Source organism: Salmo trutta, chromosome 18 (genome assembly GCF_901001165.1).
Source record: "Salmo trutta chromosome 18, fSalTru1.1, whole genome shotgun sequence".
Classification (NCBI taxonomy): Eukaryota; Metazoa; Chordata; class Actinopteri; order Salmoniformes; family Salmonidae; genus Salmo; species Salmo trutta.
In genome coordinates, this window is record NC_042974.1 from 42,616,042 (window position 1) to 42,642,737 (window position 26,696).

Here is a 26,696-nt window from a genome sequence, read left to right on the forward strand (position 1 = left end):
GTTTCTGGACATTTCTGGGGGGAATGGCCCTAGCCCTCACCCTCAATGTGATTGAGATCCAGGCTCTTCACTGGCCATGTCAGAACACTGACATTCCTGTCTTGCAGGAAATCATGCACAGAATGAGCAGTATGGCTGGTGGCATTGTCAAACTGGAGGATCATGTCAGGATGAGCCTGAAGGAAGGGTACCGCATGAGGGAGGAGGATGTCTTTCCTGTAAACGCATAGCATTGAGATTGCCTGCAATGACAACAAGCTCAGTCCAATGATGCTGTGACACACCGCCCCAGACCATGACGGACCCTCCAGAGTACAGGCCTCGGTGTAACGCTCATTCCTTCGACGATGAACACAAATCCGACCATCACCCCTGGTGAGACAAAACCGCGACTCGTCAGTGAAGAGCATTTTTTGCCAGTCCTGTCTGGTCCAGTGACGGTGAGTTTGTGCCCATTGGCGACGTTGTTGCCGGTGATGTCTGGTGAGGACTTGCCTTACAACAGGCCTACAAGCCCTCAGTCCAGCCTCTCTCAGCCTATTGCGGACAGTCTGAGCACTGATGGAGGGATTGTGCGTTCCAGGTGTAACTCGGGCAGTTGTTGTTGCCATCCTGTACCTGTCCCGCAGGTGTGATGTTCAGATGTACCGATCCTGTGCAGGTGTTGTTACACGTGGTCTACCACTGCGAGGACGATCAGCTGTCCGTCCTGTCTCCCTGTAGCGCTGTCTTAGGCGTTTCACAGTACGGACATTGCAATTTATTGCCCTGGCCACATCTGCAGTCCTCATGCCTCCTTGCAGCATGCCTAAGGCACGTTCACACAGATGAGCAGGGACCCTGGGCATGTTTCTTTTGGTGTTTTTCAGAGTCAGTAGAAAGGCCTCTTTAGTGTCCTAAGTTTTCATTACTGTGATCTTAATTGCCTATCGTCTGTAAGCTGTTAGTGTCTTAACGACTGTTCCACAGGTGCGTGTTCATTAATTGTTTATGGTTCATTGAACAAACATGGGAAACAGTGTTAAAACCCTTTACAATGAAGATCTGTGAAGTTATTTGGATTTTTACGAATGATCTTTGAAAGACAGGGTCCTGAAAAAGGGACCTTACTTTATTTGCTGAGTTTATATGCTATCCATTTATTTTAAAGTACCATTAGTCTTGATATAAGACACTATCTATGGCGTTGTATGTCTTATCTATAAGGGAGCGTGTATATATCTATGTCCATACAGTACCAGTGAAAAGTTTGGACACACATACTCAACCCAGGGTTTTTCTTTATTTTTACTATTTTCTACATTGAAGAATAATAGTGAAGACATCAAAACTATGAAATAACACATATGGAATCATGTAGTAACCAAAAACTGTTAAAGAAATCTAAATATATTTTATATTTGAGATTCTTCACAGTAGCCGCCCTTTGCCTTGATGACAGCTTTGCACACTCTTGGCATTCTCTCATTCTCAAAAACTATGCAATGTAGAAAATTGTAAAAGTAAAGTAAATCCCTTGAATAGGTAGGTGTGTCCAAACTTTTGACTGGTACTTTATATCTATCAGTACTTTAGTGTGTGTTGTTATACTTCTATGCTTGTATGTTCTAACAGAGTGAATGTGTCTCTCTAATCAGACAATTTGCCTCTATTTGCCTTAATAATAACATAATTCAACCCTATCTCGGTCTCTGCATATTTATCTTGGTTGTTGCGTGTGTTATTTCTTCTCTGCTCAGCTGGAGCGAGAGAGCATAAGGCTTTATCCTTTCTCAGCCTATTTGTGCATCCCATATCTGAGGAAGACTGATATACCTGAGCTTCCTGGTATTCTTATCATCAGCCTAGGGCTGTCCTCGACTAAAAAAAAGTATTGGTCGACCGAGAGTCGTCTGTTCTTTCGACCAATTTTTCCATATGTGTTTTAATTAAATCAACTATATGCACTGAGCTTGTCTGATGCTTTAAGGCAACTGTTTGATTAAATAAGTAAGACACACAGATGACAAGAGGGAGTCCGACTGCAATTGATTTCATTGTGCCGGGCCGGGCTCAGACTTGCTGCGCTGTGTTAAAAAAAAACAGCTAGTAACTGTGACTAGCACCCGTTGTCTCTCTCTCCTCCCTGCTGCAGTGACAACAGTGTTTATCGCGCTGTCCGTGTTGCTGAACCTGAAAAATAATTACAGTCATTTCTGACTGAAAAGTTTGGTTACTGAAATCCCTAATTTGTTTCGGTTAAACATTCCCTATTCCCTCAACCCTTGCTCTCGTTACATGACACATGTATGCATCGCATGCACATGACCAATAGGGCCTGACCTATAGCACAAACTCTGAACGCCGAAACACAAAATTGATGCAGATGACGTGACGAATAACCTCAAAACGGGGGAAATGTTTGGTTGCTCAGGAGGTAAAGGGGAAGTCAGATGTGTGGAATAAATTTGACTAATTGCAGAAAATACTGGAGATCAAGAAAAATAAGGTAAGGTGTGCTTTGTTATTTGAAAACTAAAATGCTTGATTGCATTTCAAATCATGAATGACTCGTATGCTGTGTGATGACATTAACGAATGAATGATTGATTGATACAGTAGCCTATATAAGTATTGAAATACAGGCCTAAGTTACGGTATTAAGACGAAACAAGATGCCCTCTTTGGCCTACAGCTTGATGGTGGTTATCTTCTTACAGCTCTTTAAGGATAGGGGGCAGTATTGACAATTCCGTAAAAAATATGTGCCCATATTAAACTGCCTCCTACTCAAACTCAGAAGCTAGGATATGCATATTATTTGGATAGAAAACACTCTGAAGTTTCTAAAACTGTTTGAATGGTGTCTGTGAGTATAACAGAACTCATATGGCAAGCAAAAACCTGAGAGAAATCCTACCAGGAAGTGGAAATCTGGATGCATGGGCTCTCTTCAAGTCGTTTCCTATTGAATACACAGTGACGTAGTAATAATTGTGCACTTCCTAAGGCTTCCACTAGATGTCAACAGTCTTTACAAAGTTGTTTGAGGCGTCTACGATGAACAGAGACCGAATGAGAAGGTGGGGAAGTTGGTGAGCCAGGGAATTACATCACTTCATTGGTGCGCGTTCACGAGGGTGGATCCTCTGTTCCAAAACGTTTTTCAAGACACAGGAACCGTCCGGTTGAAATATTACTGAATCTTCACGTTCTAAAGGCCCTAAAGATTGATGTTTTACAACGTTTGACATGTGTGAACGAACATAAATACAACTTTCTTTTACTTTTCGTTGTGACATTGTCCGCGCGCTTCCTACATTTGGAGTAGCTGAACTGAACGCGCTTGGACATAAATGATGAACTTTATCGAACAAAACAACATTTATTGTGGACCTGGGATTCCTGGAAGTGCCTTCTGATGAAGATCATCAAAGGTAAGGGAATATTTCTAATGCAATTTATGATTTTAGATGACTCCAAGATGGCGGCTATCTGTATAGACTAGTGTATTTTTCTGAGCTCAGTACTCAGATTATTGCAAAGAGTGCTTTCCTCGTGAAGCTTTTTTGAAATCTTTCACAGCGTTGGCATAAAGGAGATGTTCATCTATAATTCTTTGAATGACAGTTCAATATTTTATCAACGTTTATGACAAGTATTTTTGTAAATTGTGGCGGTGATTCACCGGCTGTATTTGAGGGAAAATATTTTCTGAACGTCACGCGCCAATGTAAAATGCTGTTTTTATATATAAATATGAACTTTATCGAACAAAAAAATGCATGTATTGTGTAACATGATGTCCTAGGAGTGTCATCTGATGAAGATCGTCAAAGGTTAGTGCTGCATTTAGCTGTGTTTTGGGTATTTGTGATGCATGCTAGTTGCTTGGAAAATGGCTGTGTGGTTATTTGTGTCGATGTACTCTCCTAACATAATCTAATGTTTTGCTTTCGCTGTAAAGCCCTTTTGAAATCGGACAACGATTCAGGAGAAGTGTATCTATAAAATGGTGTAAAATAGTCCTATGTTTGAGAAATAGAAATTATTAGATTTGTGGTTTTGAATATGGCGCTCTGATTTTTCACTGGCTATTGTCAAACTCGTCGTAAGAGGTTTAAACAAGGCTGCTATACTAAGCCTACTAATGATAATAACATTACTTATTATAATGATCATAATAATAATAACAATAAGAAGATAAAAAAGGAGGGTTATTATTATTATTATTTTTATTAAATACAGCCGTTAAGAACTTTTGGATATCAGAGCAGCGGTAACTCACCAGCATTACGACCAGGAATATGACTTTCCCAAAATGGATCCTTTGTTCGTACCCCCCAGGGCAATTTAACTTATTCCAGAGGCTTCTCCAAAACACCTCCGGCAGAGAAGAGGTATTCGGAGTGGACTTCTAGTCCGACTCAGGAGGCGTGCACACCATCTACCGCTCCGAGTTTATTCCTCACTAATGTTCAGTCTCTGGATAATGAAGTAGATGAACTCAGGGCGAGGATCTTCCAAAGAGACATCAGGGATTGTAACATACTCTGTTTCACGGAAACATGGCTCTCTCGGGATATACTGTCCCCATCCATACAGCCAGCTGGGTTCTCAGTACATCGCGCAGATAGGAATAAAGAACTCTCCGGGAAGAAGAAAGGCGGGGGTGTATGTTTCATGATTAACTACACATGGTGTGATTGTGATAACATACAGAAACTCAAGTTATTTTGTTCACCCGAACAATACCTCACAATCAAATGCTGACCGTATTACCTCCCAAGAGAATTCACTTCGGTTATAGTCACATCTGTGTATATTACCCCTCAAGATCATACCCCGACAGCCATCAAAGAACTACACTGGACTTTATGCAAACTGGAAACCAAACATCCTGAGGCCGCATTTATTGTAGCTGGGGATTTTAACAAAGCACAGTTGAGGAAAATGCTACCTAAGTTCTACCATCACATTGACTGTAGTACTCGCTCTGGAAAAACATTGGACCACTGCTACTCAACTTTTCCAAATGCCTCCAAGGCCCTCCCCCGCCTTCCCTTCAGCAAATCTGATCACGACTCCATTTTGCTCCTCCCTTCATATAGGCAGAAACTAAAACAGGAAGTACTAAGGCCTATTCAATGCTGGTCTGACCAGTCGGAATCCATGTTTCAAGATTGTTTTGATCACGCGGACTGGGATATGTTCCGGGTTGCCTCTGAGAATAACATTGATGAATACACGGATACGGTGACTGAATTCATCAGGAAGTATAAAGGAGATGTTGTTCCCACTGTGACTATTAAAACCTACCCAAACATGAAACCATGGATAGATGGCAGCATTTGCGCAAAACTGAAAGCGCGAACCACCGCATTTAACCATGGCAAGGTGACGGGGAGTATGGCCGAATACAAACAGTGTACACTAGTTTTTCCCTCCATAAGGCAATCAAACAGGCAAAACGTCAGTACAGAGACAAAGTGGAGTCGCAATTCAACGACTCAGACACAAGACGTCTGCTGTCCCAACTTGCTTCAAGATGTCCACCATTATTCCTGTGTCCAAGAAAGCAAAGGTAACTGAACTTAATGACTATCGACCCATAGCACTCATTTCTGTCATCATGAAGTGCTTTGAGAGGCTAATTTTAAGGATCATATCACCTCTACCTTACCTGACACCCTAGACCCCCTTCAATTTGCTTACCACCCCAATAGAACTGCAGCCGATGCAATCGCCATCGCACTGCACACTGCCCTATCCCATCTAGACAAGAGGAATACTAACGTAAGAATACCGTTCATTGACTATAGCTTAGCATTCCTTCATGTCCTGGACTTCCTGATGGGCCGCCCCCAGGTGGTGAAGGTAAGAAACAACACCTCCACTTCACTGATCCTCAACACAGGGGCCCCACAAGGGTGTGTGCTTAGCCCCCACTTGTACTCCCTGTTCACCCATGACTCCGTGGCCACGCACATCTCCAACTCAATCATCAAGTTTGCAGATGACACAACAGTAGTAGGCCTGATTACCAACAGTGACGAGACAGCCTACAGGGAGGAGGTGAGGGCCTTGGGAGAGTGGTGCCAGGAAAATAACCTCCCACTGAACGTCAACAAAACAAAGGAGCTGATCGTGGACTTCAGGAAACATCAGAGGGAGCACACCCCTATCTACATTGATGGGACCGCAGTGGAGAAGGTGGAAAGCTTCAAGTTCCTCGGCGTACATATCACTGATGATTTGAAATGGTCCACCCACACAGACAGTGTGGTGAAGAAGGTGCAACGGTGCCTCTTCAATCTCAGGAGGATGAAGAAATTTGACTTGGCCCCTAAAACCCTCACAAACCTTTACAGATGCACAATTGAGAGCATCTTGTCGAGCTCTATCACCGCCTGGTATGGCAACTGCACCGCCCGCAACTGCAGGGCTCTCCAGAGGTTAGTGCGGTCTGCACAACGCATCACCGGGGGCAAACTACCTGCCCTCCAGGACACCTACAGCACCAGATGTCACAGGAAGGCCAAAAAGATCATCAAGGACATCAACCACCCAAGCCACGGCCTGTTCACCCCGCTGTCATCCAGAAGGCGAGGTCAGTACAGGTGCATCAAAGCTGGGATCGAGAGACTGAAAAACATCTTCTTTCTCAAGGCCATCAAACTGTTAAATAGCCATGACTAGCCGGCTTCCACCCGGTTACTCAACTCTGCACCTTATAGGCTGCTGCCCAATATACATAGACTTGGAATCACTGGCCACTTTAAAAATGGAACACTTGTTACTTTAATAATGTTTACATATTGCTTTATTCATGTCATATGTATGTACTGTATTCTATTCTACTGAAGTTTAGTCAATGCCACTCAGACATTGCTCGATCTAATATTTATATATTTCTTAATTCCATTCTTTTACTTCTAGATTTGTGTGTATTTTTGTGAATTGTTAGATACTACTGCACTGTTGGAGCTAGGAACACAAGCATTTAGTTAGATACTACTGCACTGTTGGAGCTAGGAACACAAGCATTTAGTTAGATATTACTGCACTGTTGGAGCTAGGAACACAAGCATTTAGTTAGATATTACTGCACTGTTGGAGCTAGGAACACAAGCATTTAGTTAGATATTACTGCACTGTTGGAGCTAGGAACACAAGCATTTAGTTAGATATTACTGCACTGTTGGAGCTAGGAACACAAGCATTTAGTTAGATATTACTGCACTGTTGGAGCTAGGAACACAAGCATTTAGTTAGATACTACTGCACTGTTGGAGCTAGGAACACAAGCATTTAGTTAGATATTACTGCACTGTTGGAGCTAGGAACACAAGCATTTAGTTAGATATTACTGCACTGTTGGAGCTAGGAACACAAGCATTTAGTTAGATATTACTGCACTGTTGGAGCTAGGAACACAAGCATTTAGTTAGATACTACTGCACTGTTGGAGCTAGGAACACAAGCATTTAGCTAGATATTACTGCACTGTTGGAGCTAGGAACACACGCATTTAGTTAGATACTGCTGCACTGTTGGAGCTAGGAACACAAGCATTTAGTTAGATATTACTGCACTGTTGGAGCTGGGAACACAAACATTTAGTTAGATACTGCTGCACTGTTGGAGCTGGGAACACAAGCATTTAGTTATATACTACTGCACTGTTGGAGCTAGGAACACAAGCATTTAGTTAGATACTACTGCACTGTTGGAGCTAGGAACACAAGCATTTAGTTAGATATTACTGCACTGTTGGAGCTAGGAACACACGCATTTAGTTAGATACTGCTGCACTGTTGGAGCTAGGAACACAAGCATTTAGTTAGATATTACTGCACTGTTGGAGCTAGGAACACAAGCATTTAGTTAGATATTACTGCACTGTTGGAGCTAGGAACACAAGCATTTAGTTAGATATTACTACACTGTTGGAGCTAGGAACACAAGCATTTAGTTAGATATTACTGCACTGTTGGAGCTAGGAACACAAGCATTTAGTTAGATATTACTACACTGTTGGAGCTAGGAACACAAGCATTTAGTTAGATATTACTGCACTGTTGGAGCTAGGAACACAAGCATTTAGTTAGATATTACTGCACTGTTGGAGCTAGGAACACAAGCATTTAGTTAGATATTACTGCACTGTTGGAGCTAGGAACACAAGCATTTAGTTAGATATTACTGCACTGTTGGAGCTAGGAACACAAGCATTTAGTTAGATATTACTGCACTGTTGGAGCTAGGAACACAAGCATTTAGTTAGATATTACTGCACTGTTGGAGCTAGGAACACAAGCATTTATTTAGATACTACTGCACTGTTGGAGCTAGGAACACAAGCATTTAGTTAGATATTACTGCACTGTTGGAGCTAGGAACACAAGCATTTCGCTACACCTGCAATACCATCTGATAAATATGTGTATACGAACCATAACATTTGATTTTATTTGGATTTATTATGCACATAGCAACATGGTCCAGGAAATGGCACCAATTCAACAGCGCACTGATGTTTCAGAACCGCGGATATCGACCACTATCCAACGCAGGAGAAACGCATTTGTTATAAAATAATACATTTTTTATTGTTCTTATGTAATATAACCATATACATTTTCAGTAGCAAATGTCTTAGACTGATGGACTATACCATCCCCACGGCCTCCACAATGGATCAGTCCACTCAGACAGGTGTCTTGTACACCATGACAATTTATTTTGTGTTTGCTATATGCTCGACTAAAGAAATCTCGGTCGACCAACCGCCTTTCGACCAGTCGACTAAATGGGGTCGGCCCTACATCAAACACATGCTATCTGAACACTACAGGTACCCCGCGAAGAGCCCTCTCTATCTTTCAATGCAACCTGAGAGGAAGGGAGGGAGGGAGGGGGAGAGAAAGAGAGCAGAGGGAGATGAGAGAGAAAGGTGGCGATAGATGGGTGTTGGCAGGAGATATGTACAAACTCAGGGGGAAATAAACCTTGAAACAGCCACAAGATGCTTTTAAGCACTACTTTCTAAATGTAGCCTGACTGCTCCCATTAGGGGAGAGAGGTAGACAGAGAGAAAGAAAGAAAGAAAGAAAGAAAGAGAGGGTAACATAGAGAGATAGAAAGGGAGCGAGAGAGCAAGAAAGAGTACAAATAGAAACCCTGTAATTCTATGATAATAGACAATGCTTATGATTCATATATTCACTTGACTACGGTTAACATGGACAATAATGAGGTACTCTTGGTCAGTACTGTTACCATGGTGAGAGTATAGCATACATACAGTGCCAGGTGGGTGGCAATTACTGTTACTGCTGTGATGCTATTGTGTAATACAGTATGTATTTTCAGCACTGACTCATGCCAGGAGTCACGTACTGTTACCATGTTCTTACCGTGGTGATGGGGTAGAGGGGATTCTGGATAGACAGGAGCAGGACTTTGTTGCCACTGTTGGGGTTGTCTGAGTTGGTGGGCCGGGTAATCCTCTTGCTGGTAGAGTAGTTGAAGAAGGCCTGCTGGCCTGCGATGTAGACGGCCTCGCTACTCCCACACGCCACACACTTATCAGCACTCTCCACCATCTCAAACTCCACCAGCGCCTGCCGCTTAAAGGGCATCATCATCACATAGCTGCCATCAACACAGAACAATAAGAAAGTCCATTAGAATTCAATTCACTGAGTCGAAAAAATGGTCTATTACTCTAAATGGACTGTGGCTCAAATAACACCATATTCCCTGTCTACTGTAGTGAACGACATTTGGTGCTAAAAGTAGAACACTATTGGAAATAGGGTGTCTTTGAAGTTTGCCCGATGAGAACTCATGTCCTGAACTGACAGAACGAAAACTTTGCACGTTTGGAATGTAAAACATTTCCTAGTTCAATTCTGAGGTTATACTTTCAAACAATTCTACCAGAAAGGAAACCGCTCTATTTGTTTGTGGGGGTTTTTGTTTATATTTCCCTCAAAAATCACCTATGTTGGCTCAACATAAATGCTGTGGGCAGTGCTGGTCTAATTGGACAGTTACCATAGTTTCTACAGTTACCATGGTACAGTAGATTGTCTCTATGTTGTGGGTTAACCATGCTGTCGCAGCTCTCCTAGGATTGATGGGACGTTACGTAATGAATATTGCACCACATAATGAGCCTGATTAACACTGAGCTCTCTCTGTTACCCAACGTCTCCGTGAGTTTGGCCACAACCCCCTCCACTCTGTGTGTGTGCTGGTATTTGTGTGTGTGAGTTGACTGTATACTGACGTGTGACTCTGAAAATGTTTGTGTGTGTCTGTAAGTGTGTGTGTAGCTCTTCAAAGGAAGTGAGTTGAGCCTTGTTAGATCACTGCTTCAGTACATGCTGATATAAGTTTTTATTTCTACAGAACCCCCAATGACTTCAATAGGATGAAAGGCAAGTCACTGGGGAGGCCTGAGGGGAAATGCCTCACACATATCTACACCACATTTACATGATCCATGTAGCATACACTCTTATCCACAGTCTTCCAAGTCACAGTACAGTGCATATTTCCAATTTCTGACATGTTCCCTATTCTTTTCCTATGTTTAACAAAAAGATGAGATAAAAGCCTTTTTGTTTCAATGTCTTACAATGATGAAAACAGGGGGTTAAGGGAGGGGCACATATCATCCAACATACGTGAGTGGATTCTTACCATATAGGGCCAAACTTTTCCAGGGCCTCCACCAGGTCAGCCTCCACCACAGCCTCACACAGCCCCCTGACATGGACCACTGGGGACTGGGCAATTCTGTGGGAGTCATCCCCATTGTCCTGCAACACACACAATATTGGATAGAGCTCAGAACAAATACAATTCCTAGAATAGGGGCAGAGGTTCTGTTGATCATAAATCAACTGACAACTCAAGTGCAATGTCCTGTATAATACCTATCTAAAATAGGAGTCATTTTGAAAAGAGTGGGTGTAGGGAGGAGGTTTCAGGTTGAATAATTTAGCTGCAGCTCAAAATGGATGCCTTCCAGTCCAGCCTAACCTTCCCTAACTGGGACTGTACCCCTCTATGTGAAAGAGTGAGAGTGCATCGGAGAGTGCAAATGGGTGCCTTTTCATCCCTTTGATATTTTAAGCAGAAATTGTGCATCAATATTGACTTTTAAAAGCCTGTTATATTAAATGAAGTGCCCTTTACTATAGACCACATGAATAATTCAATAAATCAGATTTTTAATATGAATAAAGACTTGATAAAGTGCAAATTCAGCACTTTGACATGTCCCTCCATCAACCCTGGGCCACCTCTAGGAAGATATGAACCCACTTAATCCCAGTATTTCTCCAAGTTCCACCATCATTGTAAAACCCTAGTTATTTTTGTTGTTTTGACAAAGTCATTTCTGAAGACTATTATTTATTTCATGTGATTAGTGATTCATTTATTTTATGTGGTTAGTGTCCCTCATTTTAAGGTCAACCCTGTTACGTGAACTGAAATCTCATTTTAATTTGGTGAAACTTTTCCTTTTTAAATATAACAAAAAGAAACATTGAACATCTAATAGTCAAATCCTAGTGTAAAAGCAGGTGAGCTGGTTCTACTCTTTTTGGCCATTTTCTGGTGTTTTGTGGTGGAAAACTGAAAGGGCCGAGCATAACACATCAACCCTGTTACCCACAGATAGACAGGCTAGAAATGTTTTAACAATTTCATTTTTTTTGTGAAGCTTACATTTAATTGCGACTCCCTGTTGTGTACAACAAGCTTCCATTCCCTCTGTCACAAGGGGATTTATGGCTGATATACGATGAAATCGTCAACCCTGTTATGGTCAACCCTGTTATGGTCAACCCTGTTATTTTATTTGGCACTTAATCGGCACTTACTATAGTCTTTTTTTTATTTAACCTCTTGAGATGGGAAAATGTGTTTTTAATTAAGTTGAGCATGTGACCTTTATGATAGAATGTTACAATTAGGTGAAAACATGTTTTTGGTTAGTTACAGGGAACAGGGATTCTCGACTGAACTGAGGGGTTAGTTCCACGGGTGAAAATGGTCAAATCAGCAAAAATGCTCTCATATTTAAAGGCAAGATCAAATATTTAGAAGAAAAACCATGGCCTGCTGGGGGAATCTCAGATGACTCTTTATTTCAGGCTGTAGCAACAGAACGATGTTTACGCTACCTCTGTGATCTAATAGGCTCAGGATATACAGTAACTGGGCGGGCTGAGCTGGATTTCTCTAGTGGTGGTAGGCGGGACTCTATCGCTCTCTGATAGTGATATCACGATATTAACATGCGTTCAATATATGACATGCAGGAAGAACGGTCAGGACCTATGCCGAATGGACAAGGTGGTTGTGCAGCATAGTGTTAAAGCTCACCCTTCTCTTTCAAACACCTCTCTTTGATTGATTTAGCAATACATCTCCATTCCTATAGTGCAACAAAAACCTCCCACTCTTCCCTTTCAGATGTCCTATTCTACTCAAAGTCTATGAGGGGGAGCCAGGAAGAGGAAGAGGAAACAAGGAAGAATGAGGAGGTTGAAAGTCAAAAGACAGCACTAAGAGAGACAGCTAGGGGTTAACGAAGAGATGCGAATAGTTCAAGAAAGAGAGGCAAAGATAGGGAAGGTTTTAGTTATACAAATGGAGAGAGAGAGAGAGAGAGAGAGAAAGAGAGAGAGAGAGAGAGAGAGAGAGAGAGAGAGAGAGAGAGAGAGAGAGAGAGAGAGAGAGAGAGAGAGAGAGAGAGAGAGAGAAAGAGAGAGAGACTACTGACAAGGCAGTAAGATTAAATCCTCACTGGCAGGCTCTGTCTCCAAAATGAGATTGATTTCAAATGGCCCACAGTTCAGTCTCTGCAGACTCTGATAATCTATAATGAGATTCACTATATATATCACACAGTTGTTCACACATCACATTAAATCATGTTATTCTTTCCATATCAATGTATTCATTCCCAGGGTCATGGAGAAGTTCCATTCCATTCTCTTTGACCTTCTCTTTCATACGGATAAGGGGGAGGCAAGGCTATATCATCAGTTTCTCTGAGCTAAAGAACCAATTAAATGGCTCAGCTTCTTGGTGACAATCTGGTAAATAGAATGTGGTGCCTTTAAGTGATGAAAATAGCGGAATAACTCTCCTCTTTCTTGGGATTTCTAGCTTAGTTGGTCCTCTCCTCTCCTCCTGTTCTATCCACATTCCCCATCACTTCTCTGTGAAATACCAACCTAGTGTGTAAGGATCAGTTGGCTACCCAAGTGTGTGTGTGTGTGTGTGTGTGTGTGTGTGTGTGTGTGTGTGTGTGTGTGTGTGTGTGTATGTGTGTGTGTGTGTGTGTGTGTGTGTGTACTGTATGTGCAGGCATGGCCAGATGGTTCCCAAGGTTAAGTGGCAGTCCAATCCATCAGCTGACTCATTTTCCCAGAGCGCAGTTTTTTTCAGTGTGTGTTAAAGTGGTGAGTGAGAGTGGCCTACTGGCCTTGTATTCCAGCTCATTCCTCACTCTAATCCTGAATAATCTCCACCGCAGCGCAGGTGACCAGGGCTAAAATGAGGTTAAATTACTCTTACCTTCTCACTCTCTCTACAGCACTTTATCTTTCTCTCTCTTCTCTCTTATGATGTGTGTATCCCACTTTTTTGCTGATGTCCTCAGTCTATTGTGTGTGCGAGTGTTTTACTGTGTGTTCACTAAGCCCCTGGCAGTCTCATAGGGAGATGACCCCCTGGCAGTCTCATAGGGAGATGACCCCCTGGCAGTCTCATAGGGAGATGACCCCCTGGCAGTCTCATAGGGAGATGACCCCCTGGCAGTCTCATAGGGAGGTGACCCCCTGGCAGTCTCATAGGGAGGTGACCCCCTGGCAGTCTCATAGGGAGGTGACCCCCTGGCAGTCTCATAGGGAGGTGACCCCCTGGCAGTCTCATAGGGAGGTGACCCCCTGGCAGTCTCATAGGGAGGTGACCCCCTGGCAGTCTCATTGGGAGGTGACCCCCTGGCAGTCTCATAGGGAGGTGACCCCCTGGCAGTCTCATAGGGAGATGACCCCCTGGCAGTCTCATAGGGAGGTGACCCCCTGGCAGTCTCACAGGGAGGTGACCCCCTGGCAGTCTCATAGGGAGGTGACCCCCTGGCAGTCTCACAGGGAGGTGACCCCCTGGCAGTCTCATAGGGAGATGATCCCCTGGCACACACACCAGCGCTTGGCGTTTAGTGAGCGCATGGCACCAGTATGCGCATTGAGAGACAGAATACATGTGTCTTCCTACGGGGACAGCGGGGACAGCCGAAGAACCCTTTGGAACCCTTTTTTCTAAGAGTGTACCCTCACTGTGTGTGTGTGTGTGTGTGTGTGTGTGTGTGTGTGTGTGTGTGTGTGTGTGTGTGTGTGTGTGTGTGTGTGTGTGTGTGTGTGTGTGTGTGTGTGTGTGTGTGTGTGTGTGTGTGTGTGTGTGTGTTCCTCTCCCCTTTCTCTGGTATTTATAGCACATTTCAGGACTGGCTTCAGAAAAAATGTAGGCCATGCAAGGAAAAGAGCTGTTGCAGTATATTGTGATAGGCGACCAATTAGCTTCCTGTATTAGGAGGTGTGTGTGTTGTCTGTGTGTGTGTGTGGACGTGTTTAACTATTCTTGTGCGGACCAGAAGTCCCCACAAGAATAGTAAACTAACAAAAATTTGACCAAGTGGGGACATTATGTTTGTCCCTACAAGGTCAAATGCTATTTGTAGGGGGTTTAACCCTAACCCCAATTTTAACCCAAAAACCTTAACCCTAACCCTAGCTCCTAACCCTAACCCTTAATGTAATTATAACCCTAACAGTTAGAGCTAGCATACTAGTATGCTAATTTACCAGGGGTCAATAAAACAAATATATTGTCACACAGCAAACATTTATTGAATTGCATTGACTTAAATCTTAGTATTATATTAACAATACTGACAGTTTTGCACGATTGCTGATATATTCCTATGTATCTTTGCTTTCAGAATAGCTGTTTTTATTGCTATATCTACAAGCGTCTATTTTGTAATAATCAATCCATGATTAAAGAGAATTACCATGAGCATGAGCAGTAATTAAAGTGGCAATTACTAAATGGCATATTTTCATATAATTCCCTCACTGTAAAGAATAGGAAAACTTGCATGTGATTTGATTGTTTCTTTCAACCTCATCTTGTGTAGTAAGCAACAATCAACTCTAAAAACCAAATAATATAACACCATTTACATTTGCAGTAGCCAATGGAAAAACATTCCAGCAAGCATATTCACCTTCAGCATAAACTCTAACGTTAAAGCTCAATGTGTGGGGAACATCCCAGACAGGTCAATGTGATAGCAGGACAAAAAAAGGTGCAAGGTGTATCTTTGGGTTGGTGCCGTAGGTCTTCGGGCTCTATGGTGATTCTCTCTTCGGAATAGTATCGTACATCGAGAGGCGATGGTCTCTCTGAAGGGCTGTGTAGGTGTCATCCTGTATGTCATCGTACTCATCAATGTCACCCTGTATGTCATTATACTCTTTAGGGTGAGCGTAGAGATGATCTATGCTCTCCTTCTCACTCACATCGGCGTTCGAGGCATCATTACTGACGTAATGGACTCTCGGTGTATCAGCTCTTTCTCCACGGTTTCTCTGTTTTAGTGTGTAGTAGCCCAGTACGAGAAGAGTTCCAGCAGTCAGGACAGCCACAACCCACAGTACAGGAGCCAAGAAATTCACTAGTCTATCATCTGTGGTCAGGTCCCAGGTAGAGTTCTGAGCTCCAATCTCATTCTTAGCCTCACAGAAGTACTGGTCAATGTACCCAAGACTGCCACTGGGGATGGTGTAACTTTCTGTTTCTCCCTGTAAGACGCTCACTTTAGTTCCGTTCCTTTTGTACCAGGTGTATTTCTCCATTGGTGGGTTGGCATCGCTGCTACAGGTCAGAGTCACTGAACTGCCTTCCACTATTTTATTCTGATCTGTGCTGACCGTCACAGTGGTGGACCTTGGAGGATATCTCACAATGAGCGTAGCTGCAAGGGAGCGCTGATTCTCGAGGCCAACCAATTCACAGGAGTAGCTGCCTGCATCCTTACTGCTGACTGGGTCAAGGTACAAGGCCCGGTGTCTGTTAGGGCTAGGTAGGCGAAGTTTGTCCTTGTAGAAGATGTAGTCAGTAGAGTTTCGCTTCAGAATGCAAGACGTTGAGCACGAGATCCAGACTTTCTTTCCCTCTATGACGATGTCAGGTTCAACCTTTACAAATACATCTGTGACAGACAGAGTGACCTGAAATGGGTCATTGTAGCTCCCCTGTTGTGTTTTGAATCTGAAACTGTAGATGGCTGAGTCTCTGTCTCTGAGCTCTGTGATTCTCAGGGTGCAGTCAGTCTTCTTATCTCCACGGTACTGCACACTATCTCCATACTCCAAGTCTTCAGGCTTCCCTTTAGCATCCACCGTTTTTGACCAGAGAGTCTGTGTGATGGTCTGACCACTGGGGTATGTGTAAGTGCAAGGCAGGTCCACGGATGACCCGGTTATGGCGCAGATTGTCTTCTTTGCGTATTTCACATCCCAACAGTTGTCCAGGAGACAAAGTGAAGGAGAACGGAGATCTTTTACATCACAGGAGTAACTGCCAGAATCCGTAATGCTGAATGGGTCTAGGTACAGGTTGGACTTTAGGGTCTTTGGGTTGGTTAGTCGTCGTCCGTTCTTATACCAGATGTAAGTAAGGTTGGGGTTGTTACTCAGGGTACACATGGTACTGCAGGTCAGTGTTACTTTCTGTCCCTCTTTCACAGTGTCCGGATTCTTAATCACCTTCAGACCTGTGACAAAAACAGTTATTCCAGATTCACTGTTCTTCCATCCCGAGTTCTGTGTGTTAACTCTAAACTTATACTCAGCAGAGTCACTTGGTCTCAAATCTATGATCGTAGTAGTGTGGAAATATTGACCGTAACCCCCAACACCAGCGTGTAACAAACGACCATAATACTGTGGGTCTTCACTCAGACCCTCCGGAATAGTTGTGTCCTTCCATTTCTTCCTGTTGTCGTTGTTAAACCAGTAGAATTCTTTTAATTTACGTCTGGTATCTTGGATTGTGAAACCGCAGGACAATTCTACAGACAATCCTTCTAAGGTGCAAACACTCTTCTTTCCACAAAATAAAACTGCCATATCTTCAGCCAGTAGAACTGGTATAAAGAGGAGAAGTCCTGCAAACATACTTCCACGGATACCTCAACGTTTTGGCGGTGCAGTTGAACTAAATTCAAGTGTGAGGCAGGTAATGTTATTTTTTAATACTTATTGGAGGCAGAGTGAACTGTAACTTCCTTCCCTTAAATGATAAAGTGATATCATGCTTCCTTACATGGTGAAGAGAAATTGAGAAATGCATCTTACATTCATTTTCTCAGAACTTGAGATAAAGAGTACGGACTTGTTGAACATTCTTAATACTGTTGAACTTAATACTGTTGAACACTTAATACTGTTGAACATAATACTGTTGAACACTTAATACTGTTGAACTTAATACTGTTGAACATAATACTGTTGAACATAATACTGTTGAACACTTAATACTGTTGAACACTTAATACTGTTGAACACTTAATACTGTTGAACACTTAATACTGTTGAACTTAATACTGTTGAACATAATACTGTTGAACATAATACTGTTGAACACTTAATACTGTTGAACACTTAATACTGTTGAACACTTAATACTGTTGAACACTTAATACTGTTGAACACTTAATACTGTTGAACACTTAATACTGTTGAACTTAATACTGTTGAACTTAATACTGTTGAACTTAATACTGTTGAACATAATACTGTTGAACACTTAATACTGTTGAACTTAATACTGTTGAACACTTAATACTGTTGAACACTTAATACTGTTGAACACTTAATACTGTTGAACACTTAATACTGTTGAACTTAATACGGTTGAACACTTAATACTGTTGAAGTTAATACTGTTGAACACTTAATACTGTTGAACACTTAATACTGTTGAACTTAATACTGTTGAACTTAATACTGTTGAACTTATTACTGTTGAACTTAATACTGTTGAACATAATACTGTTGAACACTTAATACTGTTGAACTTAATACTGTTGAACACTTAATACTGTTGAACACTTAATACTGTTGAACACTTAATACTGTTGAACACTTAATACTGTTGAACTTAATACGGTTGAACACTTAATACTGTTGAAGTTAATACTGTTGAACACTTAATACTGTTGAACTTAATACTGTTGAACATAATACTGTTGAACACTTAATACTGTTGAACACTTAATACTGTTGAACACTTAATACTGTTGAACACTTAATACTGTTGAACACGTAATACTGTTGAACATAATACTGTTGAACACTTAATACTGTTGAACATAATACTGTTGAACACTTAATACTGTTGAACACTTAATACTGTTGAACACTTAATACTGTTGAACACTTAATACTGTTGAACACTTAATACTGTTGAACATAATACTGTTGAACACTTAATACTGTTGAACAGTATTAAGTGACCAGAGTATGTTCCAGGAGGAGTAAAAGGCCTACTACTATGTAAGTTGTAAGTATTTATTTATACACGCCATCATAATAAACCTAATACAACATACTGAGATAGTCTCTGAGATATGCATACAGAATTTAAACATAGTTAAATGTCCTTCATTTTTACTTCCTGAATTGACTGAAAACGGAATTGACGCCAATCCTGTAATCGACATCCAGATATACACACACACACACACACACACACACACACACACACACACACACACACACACACACACACACACACACACACACACACACACACACACACACACACACAGTTGTTGACTGAGTCCTTCCAACACCAATTCCACTGGGAACACAATACAACAATTACATAAGTCATCCACAGGTGGGGATTGGATTTTACATCAAACTTTCAAAAGGCTCAAATTGAGTCCTGAAAGCTCATCCTTGTGAGAGCTTTGGGAGCCTTAAAGTCTCTATAGTCTCCTTCTCAGACCAGTCTCTCTACACACAGTAGCTAGATGAACTATACAGTATGTTGTCCTGGGAATACAAAGCAGATCAGACTCATACATCTATGTCAGAAAATCTATTACGGCATGTAAGCTGATGGGAGAGAGCAATACAACAGATAAATGGTGAAGAGAGTCTAGAGAGACATGTTGAGAATGATTAAAAGCAGTAAAGTAGCACAGTCTGTTTAGGAGGAGAGAGTGTGTAAGCGTGTTGGGACTCTGCAGTGGGATATACTGAACATGGGTTAACTTGGGGGAGTCAGTTAGCATGTGGAGAATCTATGAGGTCCAGGCCAGAGAGTACAGAGTGATGTTCCATGGACTGTGAACATCAGCTTTCCAGGCCAAGTCCCCTGCGAGTGTGTGTGTGTGTGTGAGTGTGAGTGTGTGTGTGTGTGTTTGAGAGTGCACATGTGTGCAATGTGGGTCTGTGTGTGTGTGTGTGTGTGGGTCTGTGTGCGAGCATGTGCAAATACGAGAAACATGAGTGTGTGTCTGTCCCTCCGTATGTGTTTGAGTGTTGAACATCGACTGTTGACATTTTGCCTCCCAGGAGCCCCACCCCCCTTTCCTAGACGTCTGAGAGGAATATTATATCATCCACAGGTCAGGGATGTGTGAAAAACAACCTTCCCAGAGACAGCCCTCCATTCCTCACTAAGACATATTCTACTACAGCATCCCATCCCTCTCCAATTCCACCTCAGAGTTCAACCAGGCTTTTGTTTACAGTTTTTTCCAACTGCTTACGCACAAAATCTTTTCATGTCACACGATTTTTGAAACCTCTCACTCAAAGTGCAAAACTACACACCAAATATCCAAAACCATAAGCTATTTCTCAGCCTTTGACTCAGTTGTCAATTGTATAAAACACTTTTTTCAAAACACTACACACAATTCTCTACCTAAAACACAAAGATATAACAGGAAGTGACTTGCTTTCCTTTTCCAAACACAACCAATCAAAATGCTACACTTATTCACCAGGTCACACACACACTCCTCACATGTGCAAACACTAATTGCTTAACTGATCACTAACCAATCACTGCTTTACTGTAGTATAGGCCTATAAATAGGTCAAAGGTCAGATTACCTGTTTTGAACAATGGATGTCAACAATGGACAGAGAGCAAGAGGAGTAGGAGGGAGAGGCAGGGGACAACAACGAGGACAAATTCAAAGACGAAGAGTTGGAGTAGGAAGAAGAGGACGAGGGCAAAGAAGAGAAGGAAGAAGAGCCATCTCTGATGAGATTAGGGCAACACTTGTTGATCATGTGATCAGCCACGGTTTGACCATGAGAGAGGCTGGACTGAGAGTCCAGCCCAACTTGAGTCGATTTACACTGGCGTCCATAAATTGAACCTTCAGAAATGAGAACAGGTATGCAACTATCTAATGACTATTTTAGCATTACAGTAATGTACTGTAAAATACGTATGACTGCATAGTATTGCATAAACATTTGTAACTCTAAGCCATCCATTTACTGCATTGAATGAATGAGGTTGGTTATCATGCTGTACTACCTTTTTTTGTACATTGTTTACAGTTCCTATGCTGAACACATACTGTGTTTGAATTCTGTACAGAGTGGAAAGGCAAAGACATCATGGAGGACGAGGACGCTTCTTTACAGATGTACAAGAGACTGCAATTATAAATATGGTTTTGGCCAACAATGCAATTAGGATTCGAGAGATAAGAGAGCATATCTTGAATAATGACACCATATTTAACAACATCAATGCTGTAAGCCTGTCGGCCATACAACGCATCCTCCAACGGCACCGAGTGACGATGAAACAACTTTACAAGGTGCCATTTGAGAGAAACTCTGACAGAGTCAAGAATATGCGACATGACTTTGTAGAGGTATGTATGCAACACTACTTCCAGTACTTCAGACATACCATATTTACTCATCTGTATATCCTTTTGTCTGTTACAGAGTATTGGAGCTGGATGCTCATGTAATTCGCCATGAATTTATTTATGTGGATGAGGTTGGCTTCAACCTCACCAAAACCAGGCGCAGCGGAAGAAATGTAATGGGACAGAGGGCAATTACCAATGTCCCTGGGCAGCGTGGGGGTAATATAACTATGTGTGCTGCCATCACTCAAAACGGGGTCCTCCATCACAATGCCACATATGCTCACTTTTCTGGATGCAATTTACACAATGCTTGTCCCTGATCCAGATCAGGAGCCTGCTAGATTTGTGGTTTTATGGGACAATGTTAGTTTTCACCGGGCTGTTCTGGTCCAAAACTGGTTTGCCACCCATCCACAATTTGTAGTTTTGTACCTACCCCCATATTCACCTTTTCTAAATCCCATAGAGGAATTCTTCTCAGCCTGGCGCTGGAAAGTGTATGATCGCCAACCCTATGCCCGCATGCCGCTTCTCCAGGCAATGGAGGACGCATGTGGGGACATAGAGGTTGCCTCTGTCCAAGGTTGGATACGCCATGCTAGGAGATACTTCCCTCGATGTTTGGCAAGAGAAAACGTATCTTGTGATGTGGACGAAGTATTGTGGCCAGACCCAGCCCGGAGAAGAGATGAAGCGTAGCTTAGCACTGGTGACTACTACCCCCCCACCAATTCCTGGACTGCCCCCCCCCCCCCCCGGACCCCACACACAATTGTGTTCTTTACTGTATTCTAAAGAATATACTTTTGGTTTACATATGTTTATGGTTTTGTTGTATGCTACTGTATACAACAGTAATATCTGGCCTAATAAATATCTTCTGTTTCTACATTGCATTGGTGTTTACAGTGTACTTGTTACCCCTCTCAGCAGATTACTTTCACTGTAGAACATTGTATTGAAATGTAGATATAAGCCTATGAAAGACCAACGAGCTTTAGATTTAGAACAACAGTGTTTACATGGTATATCCAAAAATGTACTATTATGAAAGCAGTGTTTGCAATTTGATGCAAATGCTTCATTCTGACATGTGTTTGTGGCATTTTGAATGCAGTGTTACATTTTGAAGGAGATGTGAGGCATTTTGTGTGCAGTTTTGGGAATTGTGTGAGTTTTGAAAAAAGGAGACAGTTTTGAAAACGTGTAAGCAGTTGGAAAACTGTAAATGAAACCAATTCATTCTATACCAGACTGCATCCCTGAAACACAAGGCCTTCACATTGAGCTTCGCCCTAAAAACATTTCAGAATGGACATTTTTGGGGAAGGTTAAAATGAGGCCCAAAGTTAGCTTACCATACCATTTCACATGCCTCTCATGAATCATTTAGAATCCCTCTCTGTTATACGATGAGCCTTACAGCATGTGGACTAACAGACGTGCTTCAACAGAAATCTTCCCTGAATCATGATCGAGTCCAGCCTCGACTGACTTGTACGAATAACAACACTTTCAAATGAAAGAGCAGGTGCTATTTATTTGTACAAAATAGACTTTGACATCATTTGTCATTCTGACATTCATGGTGCCAAAAACACTAACCATTCAATCAACAGAACACCGCATTCAGACGAAGCAGCTTTAAAGGGTAATGTTTCAGCCCAACCCTGCTCTAACACCTGCATAATTGTCTGAGTAGATTAGCCGTATTAGCAATCGAGTCTCATCAAGCCTGCGACAATAACTGGCCTCTCTCTGGCCTCTTCATAACCCTTTATTCTGAGTATGCATCTGGCAACGTTTGACATTTCACGAATTCAATCAAATTCAGACCCATTGTTTACTATAGCAGCCAATTACTAGTGTTGTACTGTTTTGGCTGAGAAGAGTCCTGTTATCTGAACACGGGCATTCATTTTTAATGGTATTTTCCTGATGCCTGTCAGGATGCCTCACTAAGGTGTAATGTCACATTAATTCTGCCTGGACACGCTGAGAGGGCAGCTGTTGTGAACAGACACACACGCATGCACACACACACTTTCTTTTACACATATGTAATGTGACAGCATGAGTGGATGTGACTTTAATGGAATCCCTTTCAGCTCCACAGCACTGGGGGCAAACACAGCCAATCCATTTGACACCTGCAGCTTACCGTTCAGTCAGTCAGGACAGACATTTTGAAGGCATGTGGCGTGTGCCGAACACACTCGGTCTATCATGTATATACAGTGTCCCATTACCAGGACAAAACACACACACACACACACACACACACACACACACACACACACACACACACACACACACACACACACACACACACAAACACACACCCCCTCTCCCTATATTACTATATGTTGCTCTGTATTGTGACCTTGCAAGAGGAAAGGAGAACTGTCACTTGAGTGTCAATCAATAAAATGGACTTTCTCCAGCAGGCCAAGGCTGTGTAGAGGGAGAAGGGAGAAAGACACACACACACACAGAGGACTCCACATCATAAACACAATGACCAGAGCAGGCAGAACGATAGGTCAACTTTAGCATTAATAAAGACCAGGAAGGATAAAGAGATACCTCCAGAAATATATGTTAGATATGTGTATCAGAGGCATCTGCTCAGGAGGACATTGTGTGGTGTCAAGTTGTATCAGCTGAATTAAAATGACAAACTGATACTGATATACTCTCATATACACTAAGAAATGCCATTAAGCATGAATTCAGAAAATATTTACACATACTATACAGACATTGGCTACACACGTACATACATGTACAGTTGAAGTGGGAAGCTTACATACACTTAGGTTGGAGTCATTAAAACTCGTTTTTCAACCACTCCACACATTTCTTGCTAACAAACTATAGTTTTGGCAAGTCGGTTAGGACATCTACTTTGTGCATGACACAAGTAATTTTTCCAACAATTGTTTACAGACAGATTACTTCACTTATAATTCACTGTATCACAATTCCAGTGGGTCAGTAGTTTACATACACTAAGTTGGCTGTGCCTTTAAACGGCTTGGAAAATTACAGAAAATTATGTCATGGCTTTAGAAGCTTCTGATAGGCTAATTGACATTATTTGAGTCAATTGGAGGTGTACCTGTGGATGTATTTCAAGGCCTACCTACAAACTCAGTGTCTCTTTGCGTGACATCATGGGAAAATCAAAAGAAATCAGCCAAGACCTCAGAAAAACAATTGTAGACCTCCACACGTCTGGTTCATCTTGGGAGCAATTTCCAAATGCCTGAAGGTACCACGTTTATCTGTACAAACAATAGTACGCAAGTATAAACACCATGGGACCACGCAGCCGTCATACCGCTCAGGAAGGAGACGCGTTCTGTCTCCTAGAGATGAACGTACTTGGAGCGAAAAGTGCAAATCAATCCCAGAACAACAGCAAAGCACCTTGTGAAGATGCTGGAGGAAACAGGTACAAAAGTATCTTATATCCACAGTAAAACGAGTCCTATATCGACATAACCTGAAAGGCTGCTCAGCAAGGAAAAAGCCATTGCTCCAAAACCGCCATAAAATATCCAGACTACGATTTGCAACTGCACATGGGGACAAAGATCATAGTTTTTGGAGAAATGTCCTCTGGTCTGACGAAACAAAAATAGAACTGTTTGGCCATAATGACCACCGTCATGTCTGGAAGAAAAAGGGGGAGGCTTGGAAGCCGAAGGACACCATCCCAACCATGAAACACGGTTGGCAGCATCATGTTGTGGGGGTGCTTTGCTGCAGGAGGGACTGGTGTACTTCACAAAATAGATGGCATCATGAGGCAGGAAAATGATGTGGATATATTGAAGCAACATCTCAAGACATCAGTCCGGAAGTTAAAGCTTGGTCGCAAATGGGTCTTCCAAATGGACAATGACCCCAAGCATACTTCCAAAGTTGTGGCAAAATGGCTTAAGGACAACAAAGTCAAGGTATTGGAGTGGCCATCACAAAGCCCTGACCTTAATCCTATAGAAAATAGGTGGGTATAACTGAAACAGCGTGTGTGAGCAAGGAGGCCTACAAACCTGACAGTTACACCAGCTCTGTCAGGAGGAATGGGCCCAAGTTAAACAATTTAAAGGCAATGCTACCAAATACTAATTGAGTGTATGTAAACTTCTGACCCACTGGGAATGTGATGAAAGAAATAAGAGCTAAAATCATTTTCTCTACTATTATTCTGACATTTCACATTCTTAAAATAAAGTGGTGATCCTAACTGGCCTAAGACAGGGAATTCTTTCTAGGATTAAACGTCAGGAATTGTGAAAAACTGAGTTTAAATGTATTTGGCTAAGGTTTATGTAAACTTCCAACTGTAGGTATGCACACATGAATGAATGCATGCACTGAAAACCCCATATCAGTATCTTTATCAATCCTTATCAATCTTTTCCATTCAATGCATTTGCCATTTCTGATCTGAGCAGCTGCAAACCCTGAAGCATATAATCGCATAATGAAGGTCTACAAACACAAAAACGTATCAAAGCCAGTAGCGTCTGTTCATACTCCATTAAAGACGACTTCTACATAAGACTCAGACCTCTAAGATGCAGAAATACCTTTAGTCTCCTAACTCACACAGAATGAAGCAATGTGGGTAACAGGCAAATATCACATAAATCATGGCCCTATACACACGTGCACGTACGCAAACACACCTCCTATGTACGGCCCTACAACACACTAAACATAGTTCTACAAATACACCACAGGGCATAGGGCAAACTACACATAAACAGTCCACTTAAACACCCTCTAACATACAGTCTCAACAAATTAACATTTCAATCAAACTCCCTCATCAACAGGTTCCTTTGTGAGAGAGCACAACTGATAAAAGATGGTGAGCGCACTTAGTGAAATTCAATTAAACACACACCCCACCCACACAATCATTGTGAACAGGGTCACATCTGTTTGTTCACCTGCGCCCACCGCAATTGCTAATAACCCATCCTCTACCTCCCGACTATATGTGATAAAGTGAAAATCTGAGTCCTGCACCCGACTCTAACCTGCTGATATAGAAGATGAGAAAATGTGCTGTAGACTACAGTCTGAGATTTTTTACATGGGGTGCAGTATTTTGTTGTTGTTGTCTAATTTAGATATGTTTCTGCTTATAATTTCCAACATTTTGGTAGGTTATTTGTTCGTCCTCTTGTCTATAATTAGATACAGTAAATGTGGCTTCTCTTCTGTCATTATATGTTGCCCTAGAACACTAAATAAACCCCTGCTCACCAGAATAATGTCATCAATTGATAGAATGAATGCGTCAATCTAGTTAACACTGGTAAAGTCTCTGTCATCACTGCTTCTTTCACGATTTTCTGTGCAAAATTTCCAAATGACATCAGTTTGATCAGCTGTAAGGAAATAGAAAGCTGTGAAAACGACCCAACGTGTTTCTGATAAGATTTCAGTTCGGCTTGGATGCATATTTTATGTGTTTGAAATACTTGGGTTTTATGATGCTGATAAAGAAAGCATCTCTACAGACATCCCTAACTGCGCATTCGCATTCTCTCAAGATGCTGAAAGAAAGAAACAATATTTCTCCACTCCTGCTCCCGAGTCAAAATGTACATTTGGTGTATCATTTTAATGCAAGTAATGATTAATTCTTCAGGAGTTAATACTAAGACTATGTGAGAGGTTA

General features: G+C 41.9%; 1 protein-coding gene across 3 annotated transcripts in view; it reads right to left on the reverse strand.

Annotated features, from left to right (window-relative positions):
* Positions 1-26,696, reverse strand: part of LOC115153327 (heterogeneous nuclear ribonucleoprotein L-like) — a 58,880-nt gene that overhangs the window by 12,587 nt on the left and 19,597 nt on the right. For all 3 annotated transcript variants that reach the window (XM_029698654.1, XM_029698655.1, XM_029698653.1), the window contains exons 2-3: positions 10,693-10,811; positions 9,399-9,636 (exon numbers count right to left, since the gene is read on the reverse strand). In XM_029698654.1, coding sequence (XP_029554514.1) covers positions 9,399-9,636; positions 10,693-10,811 — 357 coding nt within the window. The remainder of the gene's footprint in view (positions 1-9,398; positions 9,637-10,692; positions 10,812-26,696) is intronic.